Source organism: Pediculus humanus, genomic scaffold, assembly GCF_000006295.1.
Source record: "Pediculus humanus corporis 1103172108298 genomic scaffold, whole genome shotgun sequence".
In the NCBI taxonomy this organism is placed as follows: domain Eukaryota; kingdom Metazoa; phylum Arthropoda; class Insecta; order Psocodea; family Pediculidae; genus Pediculus; species Pediculus humanus.
Window position 1 is genome coordinate 163187 of NW_002987867.1, and position 21533 is coordinate 184719.

The 21533-nt window shown below is 31.4% G+C and overlaps 2 protein-coding genes across 2 annotated transcripts; one reads left to right on the top strand and one right to left on the bottom strand.

Annotated features, from left to right (window-relative positions):
* Positions 1–377: 377 nt before the first annotated feature.
* Phum_PHUM561980 (Centrosomal protein of 135 kDa, putative) lies at positions 378–2491 on the top strand (the record flags this gene model as incomplete). The annotated part of the gene is made up of 2 exons (XM_002431905.1): positions 378–2279; positions 2489–2491. The coding sequence occupies 2 exons, from the start codon at positions 378–380 to the stop codon at positions 2489–2491; spliced, it is 1905 nt and encodes a 634-aa protein (XP_002431950.1).
* A 205-nt stretch (positions 2492–2696) lies between these two features.
* On the bottom strand, positions 2697–21533 carry Phum_PHUM561990 (dynein heavy chain, cytosolic, putative; the record flags this gene model as incomplete). The annotated part of the gene is made up of 54 exons (XM_002431906.1): positions 2697–2900; positions 2972–3154; positions 3276–3428; positions 3941–4153; positions 4261–4417; positions 4501–4763; positions 4836–5030; positions 5096–5400; positions 5484–5636; positions 5702–5870; positions 5947–6259; positions 6332–6585; positions 6668–7111; positions 7194–7349; positions 7425–7859; positions 7920–8281; positions 8361–8559; positions 8634–8856; positions 8921–9147; positions 9241–9410; positions 9504–9783; positions 9855–10047; positions 10128–10414; positions 10480–10685; positions 10780–11020; positions 11091–11368; positions 11450–11771; positions 11851–12036; positions 12121–12564; positions 12644–13135; positions 13211–13398; positions 13470–13648; positions 13716–13888; positions 13960–14554; positions 14620–14937; positions 15003–15490; positions 15583–15833; positions 15913–16371; positions 16446–16884; positions 16970–17166; positions 17235–17525; positions 17611–17873; positions 17949–18145; positions 18230–18436; positions 18509–18838; positions 18913–19154; positions 19219–19525; positions 19609–19881; positions 19972–20173; positions 20249–20417; positions 20516–20804; positions 21063–21164; positions 21239–21376; positions 21447–21533. The coding sequence occupies 54 exons, from the start codon at positions 21531–21533 to the stop codon at positions 2697–2699; spliced, it is 14091 nt and encodes a 4696-aa protein (XP_002431951.1).

Genomic DNA, 21533 nt, shown 5'->3' on the forward strand with positions numbered 1-21533 from the left:
TTACCTTTTTTTTTTTTTTTTTTTTTTTTTTTTTTTAATAAAAGTATTATTTTCGTTTTTTTTTTTTTTTTTTTTTTTTTTTTTTTTTCTCCCTCCCATATACTAACGGAAACCGTAGAATTTTAAAAAAGAAAAATTTTTAATTTGATTTGTTTTTTTTTTTTTTATTGGGTTGTTTAATAATGTACGGGTTTGTAAGAATTTGTTAAACGAAAATTAAATATGGTGGATATTTTGGAACATTAACTGAAATTTGGAGTCCTAACAGTTGAAGTTTGTTTACTGTAACCACTGAAAAAAAATAGCTGTAAGTGTCTAAATTTTAAAGTAAATAAAAATCGTAAAAAATTTTTTGTTAGTGGTTTTATTTTCGTAGTATGGAACAAAATCAGGTAAGTGATGAAGAATTATTAAAAAGAATAAACAAAGTTTTAAACGAATCAAAACAGGAGAGGAAGCAGCAAACCGTTGATGCCAACAAATTGGACGACACCGCAAGCGAAAAATTTCTAGACGTTTACGAAACAACAGAAGAAAGTTATAAAAGAAATTCGGAATCCGGTGAATTACGAGATATTGGCTCGGAAAAAAATTTAGCACTTGAAAATCATTTCCTTTCGTTACAACTACAGGCGGAAAAGAAAAAAGCTAAAGAACTTCAATCTAAATTTAATTTGCTTGAAAATTCCGTTAAATATTTTGAACGTTTAAACGGTCAGTTGGAAAATATTAAAAAAGCCGTAGACAACGATTTTACAGACAGTGAAAAAATTGAACTTGATGTACAATATACATTAGAAGCCATGCAAAAAATTCGTCCGAAAACGGTCTATACAAACATGAGCGGAATGTCTGCAAAACCACAAAACAACAACAACAACAACACTCCGGATGTTTATACCGATTCTCTTCCATCCGAAGATCAGTTAAACAATCAAAAAGAAATAGAAGATAAGGAAGAAGTTTCGTTCAGAGATGCCGAAGATTTTAAACTTCTCGAACAGGGTTTGGAAATCGTTAAGGATAAAAAAAATGAATACGATACGGAAGCTGAAAAAGTATTTATAACTAAAAATGAAAAAAGGTGTTTGGAAGACATAGGTAATTTAGCTTCGAGAACGAGAACTCCGTTGGATGACAAACATCAAAGGTTTTTTGAAAAAGACAGGCGGAAATTTGCACACAGCATCGTCATGCCTCAAATACAGGAAATAGAAAAAGCGGAAAGCGTGCCGCCGGAAATAATATCGAAAACAAACGAAACTCCTATAAATATAACAAGCACGGAATTAGATGGTCTTAGATCTTATTTACTACAGCTTAAAGAACTAATAGCCAGAAGGGAAACTGCGTGGGCGAGAACGACGGAAAGAGATTATAATCAAAGAGTGGAAATAACCAGGTTTAAAAATGAAGTGGGTCGTTTGAGAATGTTATGCGAGAAAAGGCAAAGAGACATAAAAGACAGAGATCAATTGATAGCTAGTAAAGACGAAGAGATAAAAGAATTACAAAAGCGAATACAAGGACTCAGAAGCGCCATTTTAAAATTAGAAAAAAAAGATGAAAGGCTCATGGATGCGATTGACGGAGTCGTGACAAACGAAGTTTTGGAAAATTCACAAATAGTTCAAAGGTCGTACAACGCGATGAAAAGGCAATCGTTCGTGAATAGAACAAATGGATCGAGTAATTTAAGCATGCCGCATTTAAAACCGAATCCTCCGGTATCATCACCGATTCCGTCCAAGCCATCATCGAAGAGTAGAGATTCGATATCGAGAAAATTAAAAAACGTTAGTGAAAAACACGTGGTACAAAAAAAGGGTAAAATTATGGAAATGGTATCATCGTCGAACGACGAAGACTGGAAAACGACGAAGCAAAAAAGTATGATTAAAGAAAAGCCTAAATCGAGGCACAAAATGGATTTTAACGTGTTACAAAAATCAACGAAAGATCATTACGATAAAGTCGGGGAAAATTTACAAAAAGTCGAAGAAATGATACACAACGACGTGTTAAAAGAAGCAAGGAAAACAATGGCATCCGGTGGTAAATCGAACAAAGGTCATGCGGATATAAAAACTTATTTAAAAACTCACCATGTTGATAAAAATTCAAATGAAATTCCGTTGCATTCGAAAAAATTAACTTCCTCCAATAGTACGATAAGACAAGAAATGTTATCTGCGATGACTGGATTAAATATTAATTCGAGTGGACCTTTACGTAATTGTAATTTTTCCGATCATAAAAAAAATCACACGACAGCTACCGTCATAGCAAACGCGTTATTAGCTGCAAGAAATGCCAATATGTTTAATTATTAGTTTATTATTATTATTTACTTTTTAATTAATGACAAAATTTTTATTATTATTTATTTTTTTTCCCCCCCACGACCCTCACGACCCCGCGAGCATGCATACATAAAACGAAAAAGAAAGAAAAAAAAATAAAATAAAAAACCCCGTTAAAATTTCAGTGAAATCCATTTACACTTATTTATTATTATTATGTATATATACTTATATATGCATAATTATTATTATTATTATTATTATTTTTTTTTTTTTTTTTTTGAATAAATTTATTTTGATAAATTTATTTTTATTTTGTGTATAATAATGTATATTTTATACATATATAAATATATTTATATATATTAATAAATATATATATGATGTTTTAATTTATTTAATATCACAAAGTAATGCAACACCTCTTAATGTCCAATGGCGTGGATTTGTATCCGTTTCAAAATCGATTGACCCAACGTATTTTTGATCCGTTCTCTGTGGTTTTCTATATATCGGACACTCGTAAACTCTGCATTCTTTTCCCGCCGTACTGCTAATTGCATAAATATATATAACGGGCATCGGTTCGTAAAGGACCTTAAAGAAATTATTATTATTATTAAACATATTATTGTTATTATTGTTGAGAAAATAGTTACGAAATTTACTTTCGGTCGGCTTTCGATTAATTTTCCAGTTTTACGATCCAAAGCAGCTCCTTCTAAGAATAAACCGTAAACGTAAACTCCTTCCGGTGGCGAATCGTGTAAATCTTCTTTGTTGTGTTTCGTTACGAGATTTTGTAGGACGACGGAATCCAATGCCCAACCCTTGTGAGCACGCGTCACTTCCTGTCATTTTTGTAATTTTATTAATTAATCCACCGGAAGTGAGAATATTTTATTTTTTATTTTTAAAGCAAGTGCGTGCGGCATGTTTTTATCGTTTAAAGTGCGTATTCGTGCGTAATACCTGTCTCATGGCAGTTAAAAATCCTTGCGGATTAAAAAAGCCAGTCATCCAAAATGAATATGGACGGCCATTGTTACACCAGCGTCTGAACTGGGCGTCTCTTTCTAATAATTCAGTGTACCAAAATCCGAGCGTGGCAGATTCCCAAGATATCTGTCAATTTTATCAAAAGGAACCTTTCTTTAAACAAAAAAACAAATATGGTGGAAAGATGAAAAGTCATATTTTTATCATCTTTCCATTTACAAATGCATTCTGTCATTTTGTTTGTCGTGGTATTAAAATGACAATTTTGCGTGATCTTAAAAAAAAAAAAAAAAAAAAACAAATCTAAGTGCTAAAATACAGCATTCCGAACGACAGCAGAAACAACATCGACAACAACAACAGCAACAACAGTAAAACATTTGTTTGTTTGTTTCAACCTGTCGCATGGCAGTTAAAAACCCAGGGATATTGAAAAACCCGCCTAACCAAAAAATTTTCGGTCTCGCACTTTTATTGCACCAACGTGTGAATTGACAATTTCTTTCCAAAAGTTCACTAAACCAAAAACCTAAAGTACTCGAATCCCAAGAAACCTACGTAAATATTCAATTAAAAAAAAAAGTAATAATAATAATAATAATAATAATAATAATAACGATCCGGAGTGTTCGATTTACCTTAAGCCAACGACCGGGTATTCTGGCATCGTACATCGCATCCAAAGCTAACCTTAACGATTGACTCATAACGATTGTACCATCGATGGCAAGTTTTAAATCGCAAAGCGTTGTCCTTACTTCAATTAATACTTTTTGCATTCTATCGATTTCCTGACGTAAAAATATATTCATCGGTAATAAGGCTCCCATTTTTTGTAAAGCTTCTTTTACCTGTGACGTAACGCAAAAAAAAAAAAAAAAAATTTAAAATTTTTCCTTTTATTAATTACGTAATTTCTTTTTTCCGGGGGGAGAGGGCAAAGGGGGGGGAGGTTAACCTCGTAATTATTGTACTGAATGGGTAATTTTTCCAACATGTCATCACACAATTTATAAACTGTATTTTCTCGTGTTTCTCCTCCCGACGAACCTCCTTCTTTAGGTTGAACATTTAATATTGTATCCAATATGCAACTCGCCGTGTTGATTTGATACCTTAAAACATTTTCATAAAAATGTAAGAAGAATTACTTTTCGTATGTGTAAAAAAACAAACACTTAATCATTTTAATATTTACGTTATGTCTGCATTGCTGTGAAGACCGAATACTTCCGGACTGTCGGTCAAAGGTAAATTATTTATGTAGTCAACGTAAACATTTAAATTTCGAGTTATGGGAACTTTGTAATTTTTATAAAATTCAAATCCGGGACGAAGAAGAACGTCGCAAAACCAAACGTGAGTAAACGTTGTTAAAAGACGTTTGTCGTAATCGTCGGTTACTCGACCACCATATTGAACTTCGCCGAGCATGTAACATACGGTCGGCCAAGAAATTCCCTTAAATTAAAAAATGATTTTTTTTTTTTTAGATTCATTTGAAATTGTTAAAAGAAGAAAATATTTATTTACTTTTTTAGGATCCATGTCGTCTAAATGATTTTGTATAAATTGTACACTCGCAGCAAAATCGGCTTGATTGAATTCGTAGGGTATGTTCCAACCGAGCGGACCAAATTTTTTTCTCTCTTGAACCACGGTGTGTAAAAATGCAACAGCGTAAAGCAAAGGTGGCCATTGGGGTTGAGACGAATAATCTAACGTATCCTAAACGTAAAAGTGTACGTTCGTAATACACGTTCGCGTCAGAATTTAAAATACCTTTCATTTACCTGCGTTATATTTTGATAAGTTCTTTTTAAACTTGCACGTATTCCTTGAGGTGGTTCGTTAGTGAACTTTATCGCCATTTGTAACAAACCGATCGGAAACTGAGTATGAACTTCTGTTGTCATCCACAATCGAAATGTTTCGTGTATGACTTCAGTTTCTACTAAAGCATCCATAGCTTCGTTGCAAAATGGTAAGGATAAATGAATATTTTGTAAAAGAACCCAACCACCGCTGGTCATACAATCAAAAATAAGACGTCTCGCATGTAGTTCTTGACCTTGACCCATAGAAACGCAACGAACGGCTAATAAAAGAAAAACCACAAAAAAAAAATTATTTGAAATATAATTATTAATTACGTTAATAATGTAAAAAGTTACTACTTACGAACTTCTTTGACTTTTGATAAATTGATTATTTGAGGAGAAGGATCCGAACCGATTGATAATATGCAAACCAATGGCGTCCGAGGCTCGGATTCAGACCAAGTTGCTTCCAAATTAAGAATGCAAGCTTCTGCATATCTTTTCCCAAGTGATTCTAACATATGAAAAAAAAAAAATTCTCAACACCTGATAATTATTAGGTGAATACTAAAATCCTACCACTTATATATCTTCGCGCTTGAGAAAGTGTTCGGTCTGGACTCCACGAACGAATCAAAAGTAATTTTCTGAAAACGTCCAAGGATTTTTGATAACCGCATGGTATATCTTCCTCTTCCGGTTTTTCTTTTTCATACCAATTTAACCATTCTTTTTCGCTGTTTTCTATCTGCGGAAATAAATGGCATAAATTTATTATTTAATTTTTTTTAAAATAAAAAAAAAAATATGGATAGAAAACTAACTTTTATGAGTACGTCGTTGAAAACTTTTAATTTACTTATTTCTACAAGATTTAACCAAGTTATATCTAATATCCATTTGAAAGGTTTCGGTTGAACTGCATTTAAATCCAACGAAGCACCGCCTTTTATAAATGTTAAAAATTCTTCGTGAGTTATTAAACCTTTTTGAACGTCAATTTTCATGGCTAACATGAGCGTAAATAATAATTTATGACGTTCGTAAAGGCTTCTCAATGTGAACGTCCAAACTTCGTGTGTTAAATATTGCAATATAATATCGATCCTTTCTTCCGTAACTTGAGATTTTGTGGATCTACCAAAAGCGCATTTTAATTTTAAAATCCGAGTTTAATAAAAAATTGAGGGAAATGATATTAATCCTTACTTCGTGATTGAATTGTCGAAAAGGTTTAAGAATTGTTTCAACGAATTTTGATACATGACGTTTACGTAACTCATTTCGACAATTAAAAAATAAAGGACGGAACCTCTGGCAGCGACAGCACGAAATTCTTCTCTCGCAATTGTAATTTTTTTCTCCGTCGATGCAGCAACTTTTAATTTTTGATTAACTTCTTCTGCTGTACTTTTTGTCTCTTGTAAAACTTGAATAAGAGTTTCGTCGTCGACAAAGGATGTCTGTTGGGAAAAAAAAAATTAATTTTTGTTTGTATTGATAAAATACGAAAATTCATTATTTTTAATAGAAAGATAGTTTTACTTCAGTTGACGTAAGCCTGCATAGAAGATTGCTTTCTAATTCTTTCATTGTTTTTTGATTTTTCATCACAGATTCGAAGAGTTGAACTCTTTCCGCTTCGAGATCGGATTTTTCCATTAGAATAACTCTACCGAGCAATTGATCTTCTAAACCTTGCATCGTAACCGTAAAATCAATTATTGAAGTTTTTGCACTGATTTCGGGCGAATACGCTGGATTTGGTAGTTTTGTCGTGATGTAAAGCATAAATCCAGGCATTACGTCACACTCTTTGTCTCCAACGACTACTTTTTCAATCGAACCCGATTTAATAAAATTTTTCTCGAGAACGTTATCAATAACCGGATCGAGCTCTTCTCCGACATCTTCGATAAGAAGAGGTCGTCCTAATGATAAACTATCCTCTAAATGAGTACGGAAATATTTGTGGTTTAAAGACGTTATCTAAAATTTAAATAAAAAACGAAACCTGATAAAAGGTTGGTCTGTACAAATATCTTGATGATAATTTCAAATTTAATTTTACCTGCAATTCGTTTTCTGCTTCTTTATTTTTAATCCACATTTTACCTTGACTTTGAGGATCGATTAAAAGTGAATAAGAACTAGATTTAGTTACAATTAAAGCATTCTGAACGGATAATTCATCGTTGGGTAATCCTTGCAGAGTCCATTCGGATATCTGAAAAAAAAAAAAAAAATTTTTTTAAATGAGTATGATTTATAACGTGGCTGAACAAATTAATTTAATACTTACTGTAGCGTTGTCCACGAGCATATTTGTTATGTTCAGATTTTGAGTAAAAGGTATGCAACGTTCCTGAAGGTGCGTCATCCACGAATTGACTAAATTCGAACGAAATTCTTGATTGTAGGGTCCGCAATACGATAGAAATCCAGTTGCAAGAAGTACATCTCCGACCAACCTTCCCAATTGAGCTTTAAATTCTTTACTTTGTTCAGTCCATCGAATTTTCTCACCGCCTAATCCATTTATTAGAGCAGTAGCCGCCGTCATTTTCCGCAAGCAAATGGAAGCTGCATCTGTCAACCTTTGTTTTTCCATTACGGCTGCATCGTATTGATCTTTTACCTGTTGTAAAGCTAATTCTCGATCTTCTAATTCTTTTTCGGCTCGAGACAAATCATCCATGGCTATTTTTAATCGTGCTTCTTGCAGAGATAAATTAGCCTAAAAAAAATCATAAAATTTATTACGGGAAAAATTTTTTTTTTGAGGAAAATGACTTACTTTTAAAGGCAAAACTTCTTTATTGACGCTGTGAAAAAAAGCCATAGCTTTCGTCCATGATAATAGTCCAGCAACGTCACCGCAAACTCTTTTGGCTGTATCCATATTATAATCTTCCATTTCGAAATAAGGCATTAAAAGTTCCACCATTTCATTATTAATTATATCTTTTGGATAATTTTGAAGTTGTAGTAAAAACGTCGTACTAGCCATCATTTTTAAAGATTCTGCCCACGAGGGTTTAGGACATGGACAACTTGCATCTCCAATAACGGCATGAAGTTTTCTTTGGAAAAGTATTAAAACGCAATCCATTATCCTCATAATTAAATGTGGTGGTCTACCAAGTTTTCTCACGGTTGCTAAAAAATTTCCCGAGTTAAATTGCAAAGTAAAAATTGGTTTTTAATCTTACTAAAAAAAAAAAAAAATTTATTCTACCAATGTGAGCCGGTTTAATTGTATTTAAAGCCGCTTCTGCTTCTTCCAATGCCGGTTTTGCTGCTTCTAACTTTTCTTCGGCCAAAGCTTTTTCACTAGCTATGTAAGCAACTAAAGCTTCTGCTTTTTCTTTGACTTTCATTACTTGATTTTTTACCGTTTCTGCTTGCATGGCTCTATCGGTCACTTCTGTCAGTACCTTTAAATAAATTTTTTTTTTTACTAGTTTTATCCATTTTTTTTTTTTAATTTCACTCAAAAACTCTTACTTACTCTTTCAGCTTTTTTCGAAGCATGAGCTAATTCTTGTTCCATTACAGCCAATTCTTTTTTTAAAATTTCAACCGATTTAGATGCTTCGTCTAATTTTCGTAAACCCGTTTCCATTCTTTGTGCTCCTTCTCCCAATTCTTGCTGTTTAGCTTGATAAATATTTTTATAACCTCCGATAAAATTTAAATATGATTTTGGAGTCACGTGAGTTGCTCGACGAAATCTAAAATTTTTTTTAAAAATTTTATTTAAAAAATTCAAAACCCGTAAACTTACGCAAAATTTACCTTTGAAAATATTCCGTTGATATTGAAGAAACGGCTCCTTGTATCGTACTTAAGGCATTGACAAGTTCTATTTTGACTTCGCTGGTACAAGCAATATCGAAATCCGTTAAGAAATGTTTAGCAACCAATCGTAGAGCTTCTGCTGGCCAAGGATGAAACCAATTAATTGTGCATCCCGATACGAGGGCAGGAAACCTTAATGCCCTCGTACGAAATTTTTCACCGACCTAAAAAAAAAAAAAAATTCAATTATTATTAAAAATTATAATTAAATATCGTTTATGTACGATTATAAAAAAAAAAAAAAAAAAAAAACCCACTGGAGAAAAACAAAGAACGACATGAAGATTCTGACAAGTTCGAAACAAAAAATATTCCATGATAATTTCAGTATTAAGACTTCTTTTAGGATTTTCACGTTTCATTATGGGTGTTAACTCCGATACTATTTCCTGTTGTTCGTCGCGATTAAATAAATTTGAAATGACACCTTAAAATTAAACGGCATGATATTATTTTATGTAAAAAAAAAAAAAAATAAATATCATTATTAAACAATTCAGTGAAATGATAAAAAATTTACCAGAAGATAAAATATTATTTAAATATTCAAGAAATCCTTCTTCTTTAATATCTAAATCGGTAAAAATAAAAGTTGTACCTTTTCCTTGGACCCCACAAGTTCGGTACAAAAATTTTAAATCTTCTAAAAAGTTTGTCGAATTGTAAGACCTCGTAAGAGTTATTTGAAATGTTTTGTAACTCGCTATAAAAGATGCTAATTTAGTCAATGATTGTTTTCCAGAACCACCAACTCCAACAAGCATTACGTTTCCTTTCGGATGACGTATCACTCTTGAAATCTAATAATTTTTATATTATTTTTTAATTTGAAACCGAAATTTAATTTATTTTACGTTTTTTTGTTGGTTACCCTGACAATGTGTAGCATGGCATCTGGAAAAAATACCAAATCCATTCCAGCACCTCGAACCATTTCATTAAATTGAGATAAAAACATGTCCAAACGTTCTTGTAATTCATTTAAATTAATAACCGGTTCGTAAACCTTCGGTAATTCCATATCGGCGTCTTCTCCTTCTTCACCCGTTGGCTCTGGAGCATCTCTTAAAAAAAAAAAAAAAAAAAAAAACAAATTGATCACCACCGTTCATTTTACAATATAAATATCAATTTATTTTTTTACCTCATAAAATCAACGAAAACAGGATTAATGTCTGCCATTTCTCTATATTCGACTCCGAGTTTGGTTTCGATAATTTTTGTCATCATTGAATCAAACCAATTTTTATCTTTTGATATGGTAAAACGATCAGAAAACACGCGACAGCATTCATGTTTCCATAATACCAAAAGAATTTTTTCAGAGTCGAAAACCGTGCTTAAAGTTCCAACCATTCCTTGCCAAACCCTGGATAATTCTCGGAGACTGAATACGTAATGAAATTTTGCCGGAGTCGGAAGAAGGAAAGCCTTTAAATTATTTTAAATTTGTTAGAATTTTTTTTTTAACTTATGACGTCAGTTTTGAAACTTACTCTAGTTTCCTGCCACAGCTCTCTCGTTAAGGGCACTAATTTTTTAACTAAATTTCTCACTTCGAGACTAAAACCACGTTTTGAATTATAATGACCTTCTCCAATAAGTTTAAATATTTTATCGATTGAACCGTCGCTCGGTATGGACACGTTAAACATGCAAAATTGTCTTTTTAATCTCGATGGAATATCATTCCTACCTCCACCTTTATGAAAAATAAACAGAAAGTTTGTTTTTTATACAAAAAACTGTTTAAAAAGCAGCAATCGATTAATTTAAAAAATTATATTGTATACTACCGGGTTGGCTCATGGCGGCTAAAAATTGCACATCCACTATCGATGTAAATTCTCCAGGTTTTTCCAAACTATAGAATCCTTTCATATCCATGACTTGTCGTAAAATTTCATTTGTTATTTGATCTCCCCATTCGTTAATTTGCGGAAGGTTAACGTCATCAATGAATACAATCATTTTTTTCCCATTTCCAGGACCGAAAGTATTTCCCATTCTCTTTTCTACAAAACTTTCAATAGTTTTCTAAAAATATATATAATTAAAAATTACATATAAAATTTAATAAATTAATAACAAAGTAATTTAGTGTTACCTGAAACTGATAAGGGCTGGTAGCAGAAGAAAAATTAAACGATCTTCCTATGAAATTTTCAGTACCAGCTCTTTTCATATAAGACTTGATCATAACCGTTTTTGCAGATCCCTGTTCACCCATTAATAAAACCGCTTTTCCTTGATGTGCTATTGTGTATATTAAAAATTCCATTCTTGTATTTTCAATTATGGGAACAAGTATGCTGCTGTAATCTGGAGTTGTACTTTCTGGATATTTATAGTCTTTAACGTTGCGACTCCAGTGTTCCCATTTCCCTAACGTAACGGAAATTGATTTTTTATTCTTTTTACGAAAAAAAATAAATAAATAAATAGAGTATTTTATAAAATTCCAACCATCAGAATTAACGACAAAATCAAAAACGGTAGCATCGGGATATAATCTCGAATTTGGCCAATCAAAAGACGTAAATTTTTCCCTAACAAATTTATTAAACTTGATGGCGCTTGGAGAATCCAAAAGAGCTCCCATTGACCAGGCTAATGAAAATAAAAATAATCTGTGCAAATGTTCGGGAGATAAATGTTTTTGAACTTCATTTTCGCCTTCTTCTTCTTCTTCTGCGGGTCCTTTTTTTGATATTTCCATATCAAGTAATTCTTCTGGATTAGGTTCATCGATTTGAACCGGTGCTAAACCTTCCAGTAAATCTATTAGCTTACATAAAAATATCATATTTATATTATTATTATCATCATTTCATTTTTATATATGAGTATGTAAAAAAAATATATACCTGAAGAATAACGTTACATTGAAGTACGGACATACACATTGTCAAATTTTGTGTGACGTAATTATGAGCAAGAGTAAATGATTCTTTGAATAGCGGTAAAAATACCTGAGATTCTTTTTTACTTCGAGTTTTTAACCAGGCTGCTAATACAGGTTCCCAATCTAATCCAGAAGAACTCATGTATACCTAAAAATAAAAAAAAATTTACAAAGTAGATTTAAAAAAAAAAAAAAACAAAACTTGTTATAATAGAAATTGAAAAATAATAACCATTCCATTTCTAGAAACGGTGGCTGGTGATGCATTATCAATATTATGAGGTTCGAAAATAATTTTACAATTTTGAGACATGGGGAGACGATCCCCGTTGGCTAACGTAAGAGTTTTGTTATCGTCCAAAACCGAATTAAGATTTTCTATCCAAATGCTGTCGACGGGACCATCCAAAACAAGCCAAATTTTATCCCCTTTTTTCATTTTTAAAGTTTTCCTCCACAAAGCCGAAAATATTCCATCCGTCCAATCATTTGTGGCTACGTCTAAACGACCAAACATCTGTGCAGCAGTTATGGCTTTCGGATTCATTCTCATTTCACGATGAGGATCTCCCATTTCAGATAAAGCTTGCATTAATGTGTGAATGCAAGTTGTTTTTCCAGCTCCGGTGGGGCCTAAAGTCATTATTCCATGACGAACTCGTTGTGTTTCGTACAGCTGCGAACAAAATTATATTTCTTTTCTTTACTATTTTTTGACAGAAAAAAAAAAAAGCATTTAAAAAAAAATTATAAACCTGAATGAGTTTTAACACCCAAGGAGGATGGTATATCAAACCGGCTTCTTCGACTTTTTTACTGATGGCATTTTCTAAATTGGGATAAATTGTTTTTTCTATGGACATATTTGGAAATAAATCAGCAACCAAAGACATAAACAAAGGTTCATCTTCATCAATTAATTTAGATAAATTCATATCTTTTAAAACTCTCATGACAATCGTGCTTTCGGAATCTTTCGAATTAACTCTTTTTGCCGCTCCTAAACTCCGAAGGACGGAAAGAATATTTCTTAATCCAAAATCATAATGAACTTGTTTAGTTAACTGCTCTTCGCAAAGTTTATAAAGTGTGTAAAATTTTCGAGCCAAAGTTATGTTTTCCAAAAAACCACAACTGGCTAGTTTTACACGAATGATTATTTGACGATCCGGTACCATCATTGCAACAGTTCGAAATTGAATTTTAAGATTTTCAGGTAATTCCTTTCTACCCGCATAACCTGGATTCTGAAAATAAAAAAAAAAAAAAATTTTTTTCCCCCTTCTTAATATATGGCTTTATAAATAAATAAATAATCTCACCATTGTAATAAATATTCCAAATTCGGGACAAAGATCGATTTGATCTCCGTCGGTAAAAATAAATGATTTCTTTTTTTCTTTTTTAGCACCTAAAACAACAGCAACTTGTTGTGCAGCAACAGATAACACAGGTAATTCAATACGATTAAATTCGTCAAAACATCCCCATGATCCTGATTGTGCAAGGCCTGGAAAAAAAAAAAAAAAAAGTTTTTATAGTGTTTCGTAAGTTTCGCAACTTAAAGTTTAAAATGTTTACCTTTGTAAATCCTTCCTAATCCTCGATAATCCATTTGATCCGAGCAATTAAAAACGACTACGTATTTAGCCAAAGTTTTACCCATATCTTTGACAGTTTCCGTTTTACCCGTTCCTGCTGGCCCACACGGACTTCCTCCCATACTCATAGCCAATGCTTGAGCCAAAGTAATATAACATCTGTAAGAAGTAGTTTCAATTAGAGAAAAACAATTTTTTTTGGTAACGTCATAAATTAAAAATTTACCTGTCCGTTAAAGGTGTTATAACTAATCTTTCGGTACAACCTAAATATTCGTTTTGATAAGCGAATGTCACATCGGTTATGGATATCCAAGTTTTATCAACGTCATCTTTAAAATAAAATCGTGATTGTTTTAACCATTCGAAATCATTTGGTGAACGTAAATTAATTCGACACTGTTAAATAATAATAATAATAATTATAATTACGATTATATTCCTTAAATTTACCTGCCAATTATTCTTACCAAAATGTCGAATATATCTCTTTGATGAACTTGAATAGTTATTAAAGTTTCAAATTTGATTCGGTCAATTTTAGTTAATTCTCTTGTCGTCTGATCTATAAGAGTATTTAACAAATCTAAAAATTTATTATTTGTTTCTGGCATCATTCTTTTATCTTGTCTTGCTTGCATCAAAGCCGTTTCCGCATCTCTGGTCCAAATCATTTGTATTCCTAAAATACCAACTTGAGCAGGCATTTTATCCAAGAATGAAAGCAAATTAAAATTAGAATCATTTATCATAGTATAAGCTGTTCTGATAATTGAATGAAGAGAAGATTGAGCTGTTTGAAGTAAATTCGTCAACCATGTTTCGACACTTCCTTCTGCTCTAACAGCACGCTCCAATGATATTTGTTCTCCCTCGGATGAAATAATAGCCGTCATTTTATTATACTCAATATCGTGAAATTTTACGTAACGAGTGTTATCGAATATAGATAGTAAATGATTTTGAATGGTGTGAGAATCGGATGCTTGACCGAGTATTTCCAATAATGCTGGATCCGATACGAAAAAAAATCGTGGAAACATCATTCTTTTTCTTTCAAGATACCTAAAATTAAAATTTATATTATTTAAATATTTTCCTTATGAAAAATAAATATTTCAAATATGTACCCGCTAAGTGATTTTTGGCATAATTCTAATTGCTCCTGTAAATGAGGCAAAAGTTGTTTAAGAAGATCATCACCGACGCAACAATTTACAACTCCTGGAGTTTCGTGTGCTCTTTGCATTATTTTTTGCCACGATTTATCGATTTTACTAAATCGTTTAGCTTCTTTCGGTAGTTGTTTTGCAATGTCACCGCCAACAAAAACAGCTTCTAAATAAACCCACATGTTTTGAACCAACAACCATCTTTCTAGGATGTCATTTGTATTGGATAAATCATAGACCCACTGTTGAATTTGTTTACGAAACGGAGCATTATATCTAAAAATTATTTTTTATTTAAGTTATTAACATTATGTAAAATAAATTCATAAAAAAGAACGTACCTGTTAGACATAAGAGATCCCAATACCATTAAACTATCTTCCAACTGACCTATGGTTTCCGCTGTTGTGTCACCTCTCAAAAGTAGTTCTCCACGATTATTGAATGTCATAAAAGTAAGTTCGTGAACACTCCATTCGCTCGTTACTTGACGAAGTTTAGCTTCTATATCTTTTTCTTTCATTGCGGATATACAAATGTCTTCAATATCTTCTTTATATTTAAGCAAAGGCGCTTCTAAAATATTTTTTAAACAAAATCCTTCGCTTTCTAAATCGAAAACAAAATTTGTAACTTCCATTATACGTTGCCAATGACGGGGTTTCATTGCTTTGTTAGCCATAAGTTCAAGTAAAGGACACATATCGTTGAAATCATCAATTGTACGTTTGAGTGCATGAAAAGCAGGCCATTCTTTAAGGCCTTTGGGAAGTTTGCGACACCTATTTTGAAATTCCATGAGCTCGTTGTTAATTTCTTCTATATTAACCTGTATTTTTTTTTTACCCAAATCAAAATTAATTTTATTAATCGAAAATGTTTTTATTTTTAAGGAATTTTATAAATTAACTAAAATCTTACTTCTCCCCACGGTATATCGTAATAACTGCTGACTCCGTCAATAACATCATTATATAATTTATAAAGTTTTTGAAGGAGGTTTAATTCTTTTCTTATCTGTGCTAATTCTGGATAATCAGTGGGTGGGAGTCCAAATAATTCTTCTCCGCTTTGATACGTCATTAATTTTCTCCACATTCCATCAAAACGATTTTGAAATAAAATTAATCTATCAGAAGCTTCTCTTGGAGTAAGACCGGGCATCATAGGTCCTGAAAAAAAAAAAATAAGAAATTTTCGTTAACTTGTAAACTTTAATTTCATTCCATAAATTTTTCCAACGAAAAATACCTGACGTTCTGTATTCGTGACAATAATCTATGTTGTCTTGTTTAAATGCATCTAAATTCCTTTTAAGGTCAGCTTCAAAAGTAGGTTGCATATTTAAAAGCGACACGTTAACTTCCAAAGCTCTATTTTGAAGCTTTTGCCATGTGTACCGTAGATTTTCAACAAGGTCAAGGGTACTTTGTTCCAGGGGTATTTCGTATCGTGCAACCACATTGAAAGCTTCTTCGATAGGATCTATTTTACGTTCCATATCGACTTCTTGCTCTCGTATTTTTTTCAAAGTATCCATTATTAATCTTACGTCATCAAGATCACGAATTTGTCTGTCTAATTTTCGATCAATTTCATTAATAACAGCATACACGTAATCCATTTCGCGACTATATTTTTTTTTCAACGCTTGTCCGATTCTGTGAGTGCAAGATTTAACTTCGGTTAATAAACCAAACTTGAGTCGATCTGAAAATTTTAAATTAGAATTAAAAATTTTAATTTATTATTTAAAGAAAAATTTATAATAAAAATTAAAATACCGGTTGATACAACCAAACACGATCCTAAATAAAACAAATCGTTTTCTATCGAAAGATTGCTTTCAAGTTCTCCATATTTTTGTAATAATGATTCAAAATTTTGTAGAGTCATAGTTAATAAATCCTTTCTGTTTGAATGATCGTTGGTCCATAATATTTTATAAGGATTCCATCTAGCCATGAATGTATTCATTTCTTTTTTTATGTCTTGAATGCATGTTGATAGGAGTGATAAAGTTTTAACAACTTCTTTATTTTCCATAACGTGATTGTAAAAATTTTTTTCCTGAGTGGGAAAAGGTGATTTTTCTTCTGAATGAAATTTATATAAACGTCTTCTACGTTCTTTTGGTGTTTCAACTTTAGACGAATCACATTCCTTCATTTTAGATTTTAAATCCAAATTTTGTTGTCCAGCTAATTTTTTCCAGCTACGTTTCTAAAAGTAAAAAATTAATGTTAGTAAGTTTACAAATGTGTTCCGAAAACAGTTAAAAAAAGATAAAGAAAAAACTAAAATTTACCCTATCGGGAGCTGCTTGTACTTTTCCTCCGGTCCATTGACCAACACCTTTTGAAACACTTGTTATGAATTTTCCAGCAGATATTAAAGCTTCTTGAATTTCTTCCAAAGTTGGCTTTATAGTGACATTAGGAATCATAAGAATAGCTTGTATTATAAATACGGGCTCTGGTTTTTTTCGAATCGGATGAGAGGGATCTTTAAATAACAGAGAATTAAAAAAATACTTCAGAAGAATTTCGTAAACATTAAATTATCGGTTTTACCTTGTAAATCCCCCGTATAAAAACGTTTTCGAAGACAATCTAAAGACTGACGAGTGACTTTAATAAGAACATCCACCACTTTTCTACTATAATAACGTCTCATTTCCGCAACGGCGTTTTTAACCATTTCTTGCATTCCTTTCGATAAACCTCCAGAAGAATTCACGAGAAGTGTTTGAGGATTTTCAAAACATTCCCAAATTAAAGACCAATCTTGTTGTTGCTGTTGTTGTTGTTGTTGTGAACCAACCGACGTTGGCGTATTTAAAGAAGTTTCATATTGACCAGATGCTGGAGAAGATTCTAAAAAATTTTTAATTTAAATACATAAACTAAATTTTTTTTTCTTTTCTCTTGATAAGAAAACCAGTTTTACCATCAAAATTAAAATCAAAATTAGTCGTTTCTCCTTTAAAATTTTCTCCAGCCTTTCTGACTAATTCCAAAACTTCTTCAACAGCTTCTTCCACCATCAAACTCCTTCGATTCAGTTCCAGTGCAACGCTTTGACAATGAGTCTTTGTTTTTCGTAGAAACTCTTCAACTGACCACGGTTCATCTTCCGGTAGGGAATAAAGTGTTATTTTTTGCATGCTACTTAAAACTTGTAGAATTCTGTTTGTATAGACGTCGTGAACTCTGTACATAAAAAATTTTCACTTAGTAATAAACAATAAACCATTTGATTAATTTTATCTTAACAAAATTGACTACCTTGTGACTAAAACATCAAAAGATTTAATGGCTTCCACTGTTTTTTTAATAAAATTTATCCATTGAGGATTAGACCATGATATTTCATTCAATCCAGGAGCTAACATGTTTGTCAATCTTACCAATTGTGGTAAAAATAACGGTCGAACTTCTAATTTTACTTTTCGTACCGTCGTAAGAAAATTATTTATAAGTTGCTAAAATATAATAATAAAAATCGTATAAAAAATCAAAATTTAAATAAGAATTATCATTATTATTTTGTCTCTTTTTTAACTCACCTGCAAAGAATCACTCACTAAAGTAAAATATTCTTTTTTAGAAAGTAAAGTTAATGTTACCGGCGGTATAGGTATATTCATTTTCATCAAACAATCAGCTTCTCTGATTAATGTTTTAATTCTAAAATCTAAATTTACTTGAAGTTTTCCAGATTCTGGATCGATTCCCAGTAAACGTTTTTGTAAACAATCATCAATAACCCAAACCTACAAAAAAAAAAAAAAACAAAATTTCAATTAAAATATTAAAAAAATTTGAATTGATTTTGTTTTATTTACCTCTTGAGTGATCCATATTTTTTTTATATCTTCCTCATAAGTTTTAAATATATTTGTTGCGCTGTTATATTTTCTTAAAACTTCGGATGCCTGTGGTAAACTTTTAAGCACAGAATGGGATGATACATTTTTAGCTAATTCTTCGACGCTCGCTTGAAGTGATCTTATCCATTTTATCCTACCGGATATCGGTGGAAAATGTCTCGGTAATGGAGGATTATCTTTTTCTTTACGAAAACGTTTCATTATATTATCAATTTCTTTTTCGCTATATTTTAAAACTCTTTCGTATTTTTCATCTAATTTCGTCAAAGGAATTTTAACGCTGACCTAAATAACAGTATACATGTAAAATATAATTAAATATTAATTAAATGTTTAAAATAAGAAAAAAAAAAAAAAACCTTTTCAAATCGAATTAAATATTTTATTCCGTGTGGCGTTTCCCAAACGCTATAAAAACTTTCTTCTATAAGAGTTGCTATATTTCCTTTAAGTTCATTAATCTTATCGATAAAAATATCTAAATCAGAATTAAATTCTAAATTTCGCTGATCTAAATAATCATAAGTTCTAGAACAAATTCCTTTTTTTGCTTCGTTAAATGTACTTATAGCTTTTTCTAAATCTTCGCCGAGAAGAAGGCCTGAAAAGTTACTTTTTATTTATTATTACGTTTATTTAAATCTTGAAAAAAAAGACATACAAACCTTCCATTCTTCTCTCCAATAGATAATTATAATCATCAATAAAATTAAACATGCTAATTATTTTACTTAATCTATCGCAGAAACCGTTAAATTTTCCAAAAACGTAATTTTCCGAAAAATTAAAAGCTATTTGATTTGGAATAAACGGTTGAGCTTTTACATTTTCGTATGTCGATCTATAAACTTTATTTAAACGAATGCAATGTTGAAGTTTTTGACGTACGTCGTTTCTTGCTTGACTCCATATTGTTTCGTTTCCTCTGTTTGTTATGTACTGTTTGCACGTTTCAATCATTTGATTCGTGATCTATAAAAAAATATAAAGAATAATTGAAGTCAATTGATAAATAAAAGAAGATTAAAATATGGAGAGAAAAAATTTACACTTACCTTTACCATGAGAGATGAAATTCTTTCTGATGTGTTATAAAATTGTGAAACACTGTGTATGAGACGAACAGTTTGTAACAGGCTCAATATTGTATCTTTCATTCTCACCGGATCATGAAGGTATAATGAGTGACAACATTTTTCCATGGCTTGAATAAATTTTGCATTGTTTCGAGCTTCGTTGTAACAATAAGTTATTTTTTTATCCGTTTCCCGCCATAATTTTATCGATTTCGAATGTGCTAAATTAAGAACAAGCAAAGACATTTTCACCTGAGAAAAATATTTTTTTTTTTATTAAAAAGTTAAAAAGTTGATTGATATTTGGTTATTTTTTTAAGTAGTTATAGTATAGTCAGTCACTTCGTGAGCTTGCAACTGTGCAACAATTTGAGAAAATCTTGCTCCTCTTTTTTTCCAATATTCAAGCTCATCTTGAGGTCCTCCTGAATCACTTTCTTTTCTAAGTTGTGTACTTTCCATTAAAACATCCGAAACTTTTTTCATCCAATTTTTAACTCTTTCTTCAAGTTGTGTTACCATATCTGGTTTTAAAGCCATTATTCTATTCATATTAAAAAAAAAAAATTAGAGGTAAATTAAAAGAATTAAATAAGTAAATTTTAATGTGTGCGATTACCTTCCTTCTTCATCGGATGTTACGCCCGACATTAAAATTTTACCATCTTCAAATAAATTTTCTTCATCGCAAACTTCTTCGCACACTTTAAGTGCACTACAAAATGATCGAAGGCCGGGCAATAAAGAATTTTTTACCATCGGACAATTACTATCTTCTTCATCTCCATCTAAAAAAAAATGAATACATAAATAGCTAAATAAAAAACATAACAAATAAAAATATAATAAATTAATTATAATTTAATAAAATTAAATAATACCGAACCGGGTGAAGGGTGTGCTAATGCCTCCATAAAAACATGTTCCATAATTCTTTCAACAGTTGTTACCAATCCAATTTTTTTAGCATCGATAACACCACAAAAAAGATCTTTGTGAAAACCTTCTTCTGGTAATTGTTTACCAGTGTTTAATCGAAACATGTAAATACAAATTCCAGTCAATGGTACACTCCAACCATCAGTTAAAAACAATTTTTTTTTTGGTGGTACTGCAGGTTTAGATTGTACAGCTGCTAAAAGACCCAACACACCACGAGATGATCCTGTTTTCATCTGAAAATCATTCCTATTTATATATCTTTTACTTATTTAAATTTCAATAAATTACAAAGTTTTCGAAAACAAACCAAGTTCCAAATCCTGTTGTGAAAGCATGTCACCGATGTGGTTTTATCAAGAGGTTGACATTTAAGCGCGGTCACATCTTGATAACACCACACAGGAAACAAGCATTAATATTATAATAACTTCTTCTTTTGGTAAAAAACCCAAAATTATGGAGGGAGGGGGGAAAGAAAGAAAAAAACATACCATATCCAAAGGTTGAGGTGGTTCTTGTTCTTCAATTTCTTGATAAAACCATATCAACTTATTTCTCATGTGTGGAAGAAATAATTGATTTATTTCATCCAACTAAATAAAATAATGATAAATAAATAAGTAAATAAAACTAAAATTATTAATAACTAATACCAAATTGATCATACCATATTACATTCAAAAACATTATCCATAATTTCATTCCTAGGTAATCCAGTTGCATCTATCAATAATTGGAAAGTAAATTCCAATCGGGGATCCATTTCCCCCCTTCTTGCTTTTCTTTCGCATTCTTCTCTTCTTTTCTAGAAAAACAATTACAGTATTAGGATCACTATTAAAATTTCATTTTAAAAAAAAATTATGTATTTGCACCTGGATTACTACACCATCAGATCCAATTTCAAAATTGTCTTCATCATCTGAATCTTCAACACAAATACGTGGTCCGAGAACAAACAT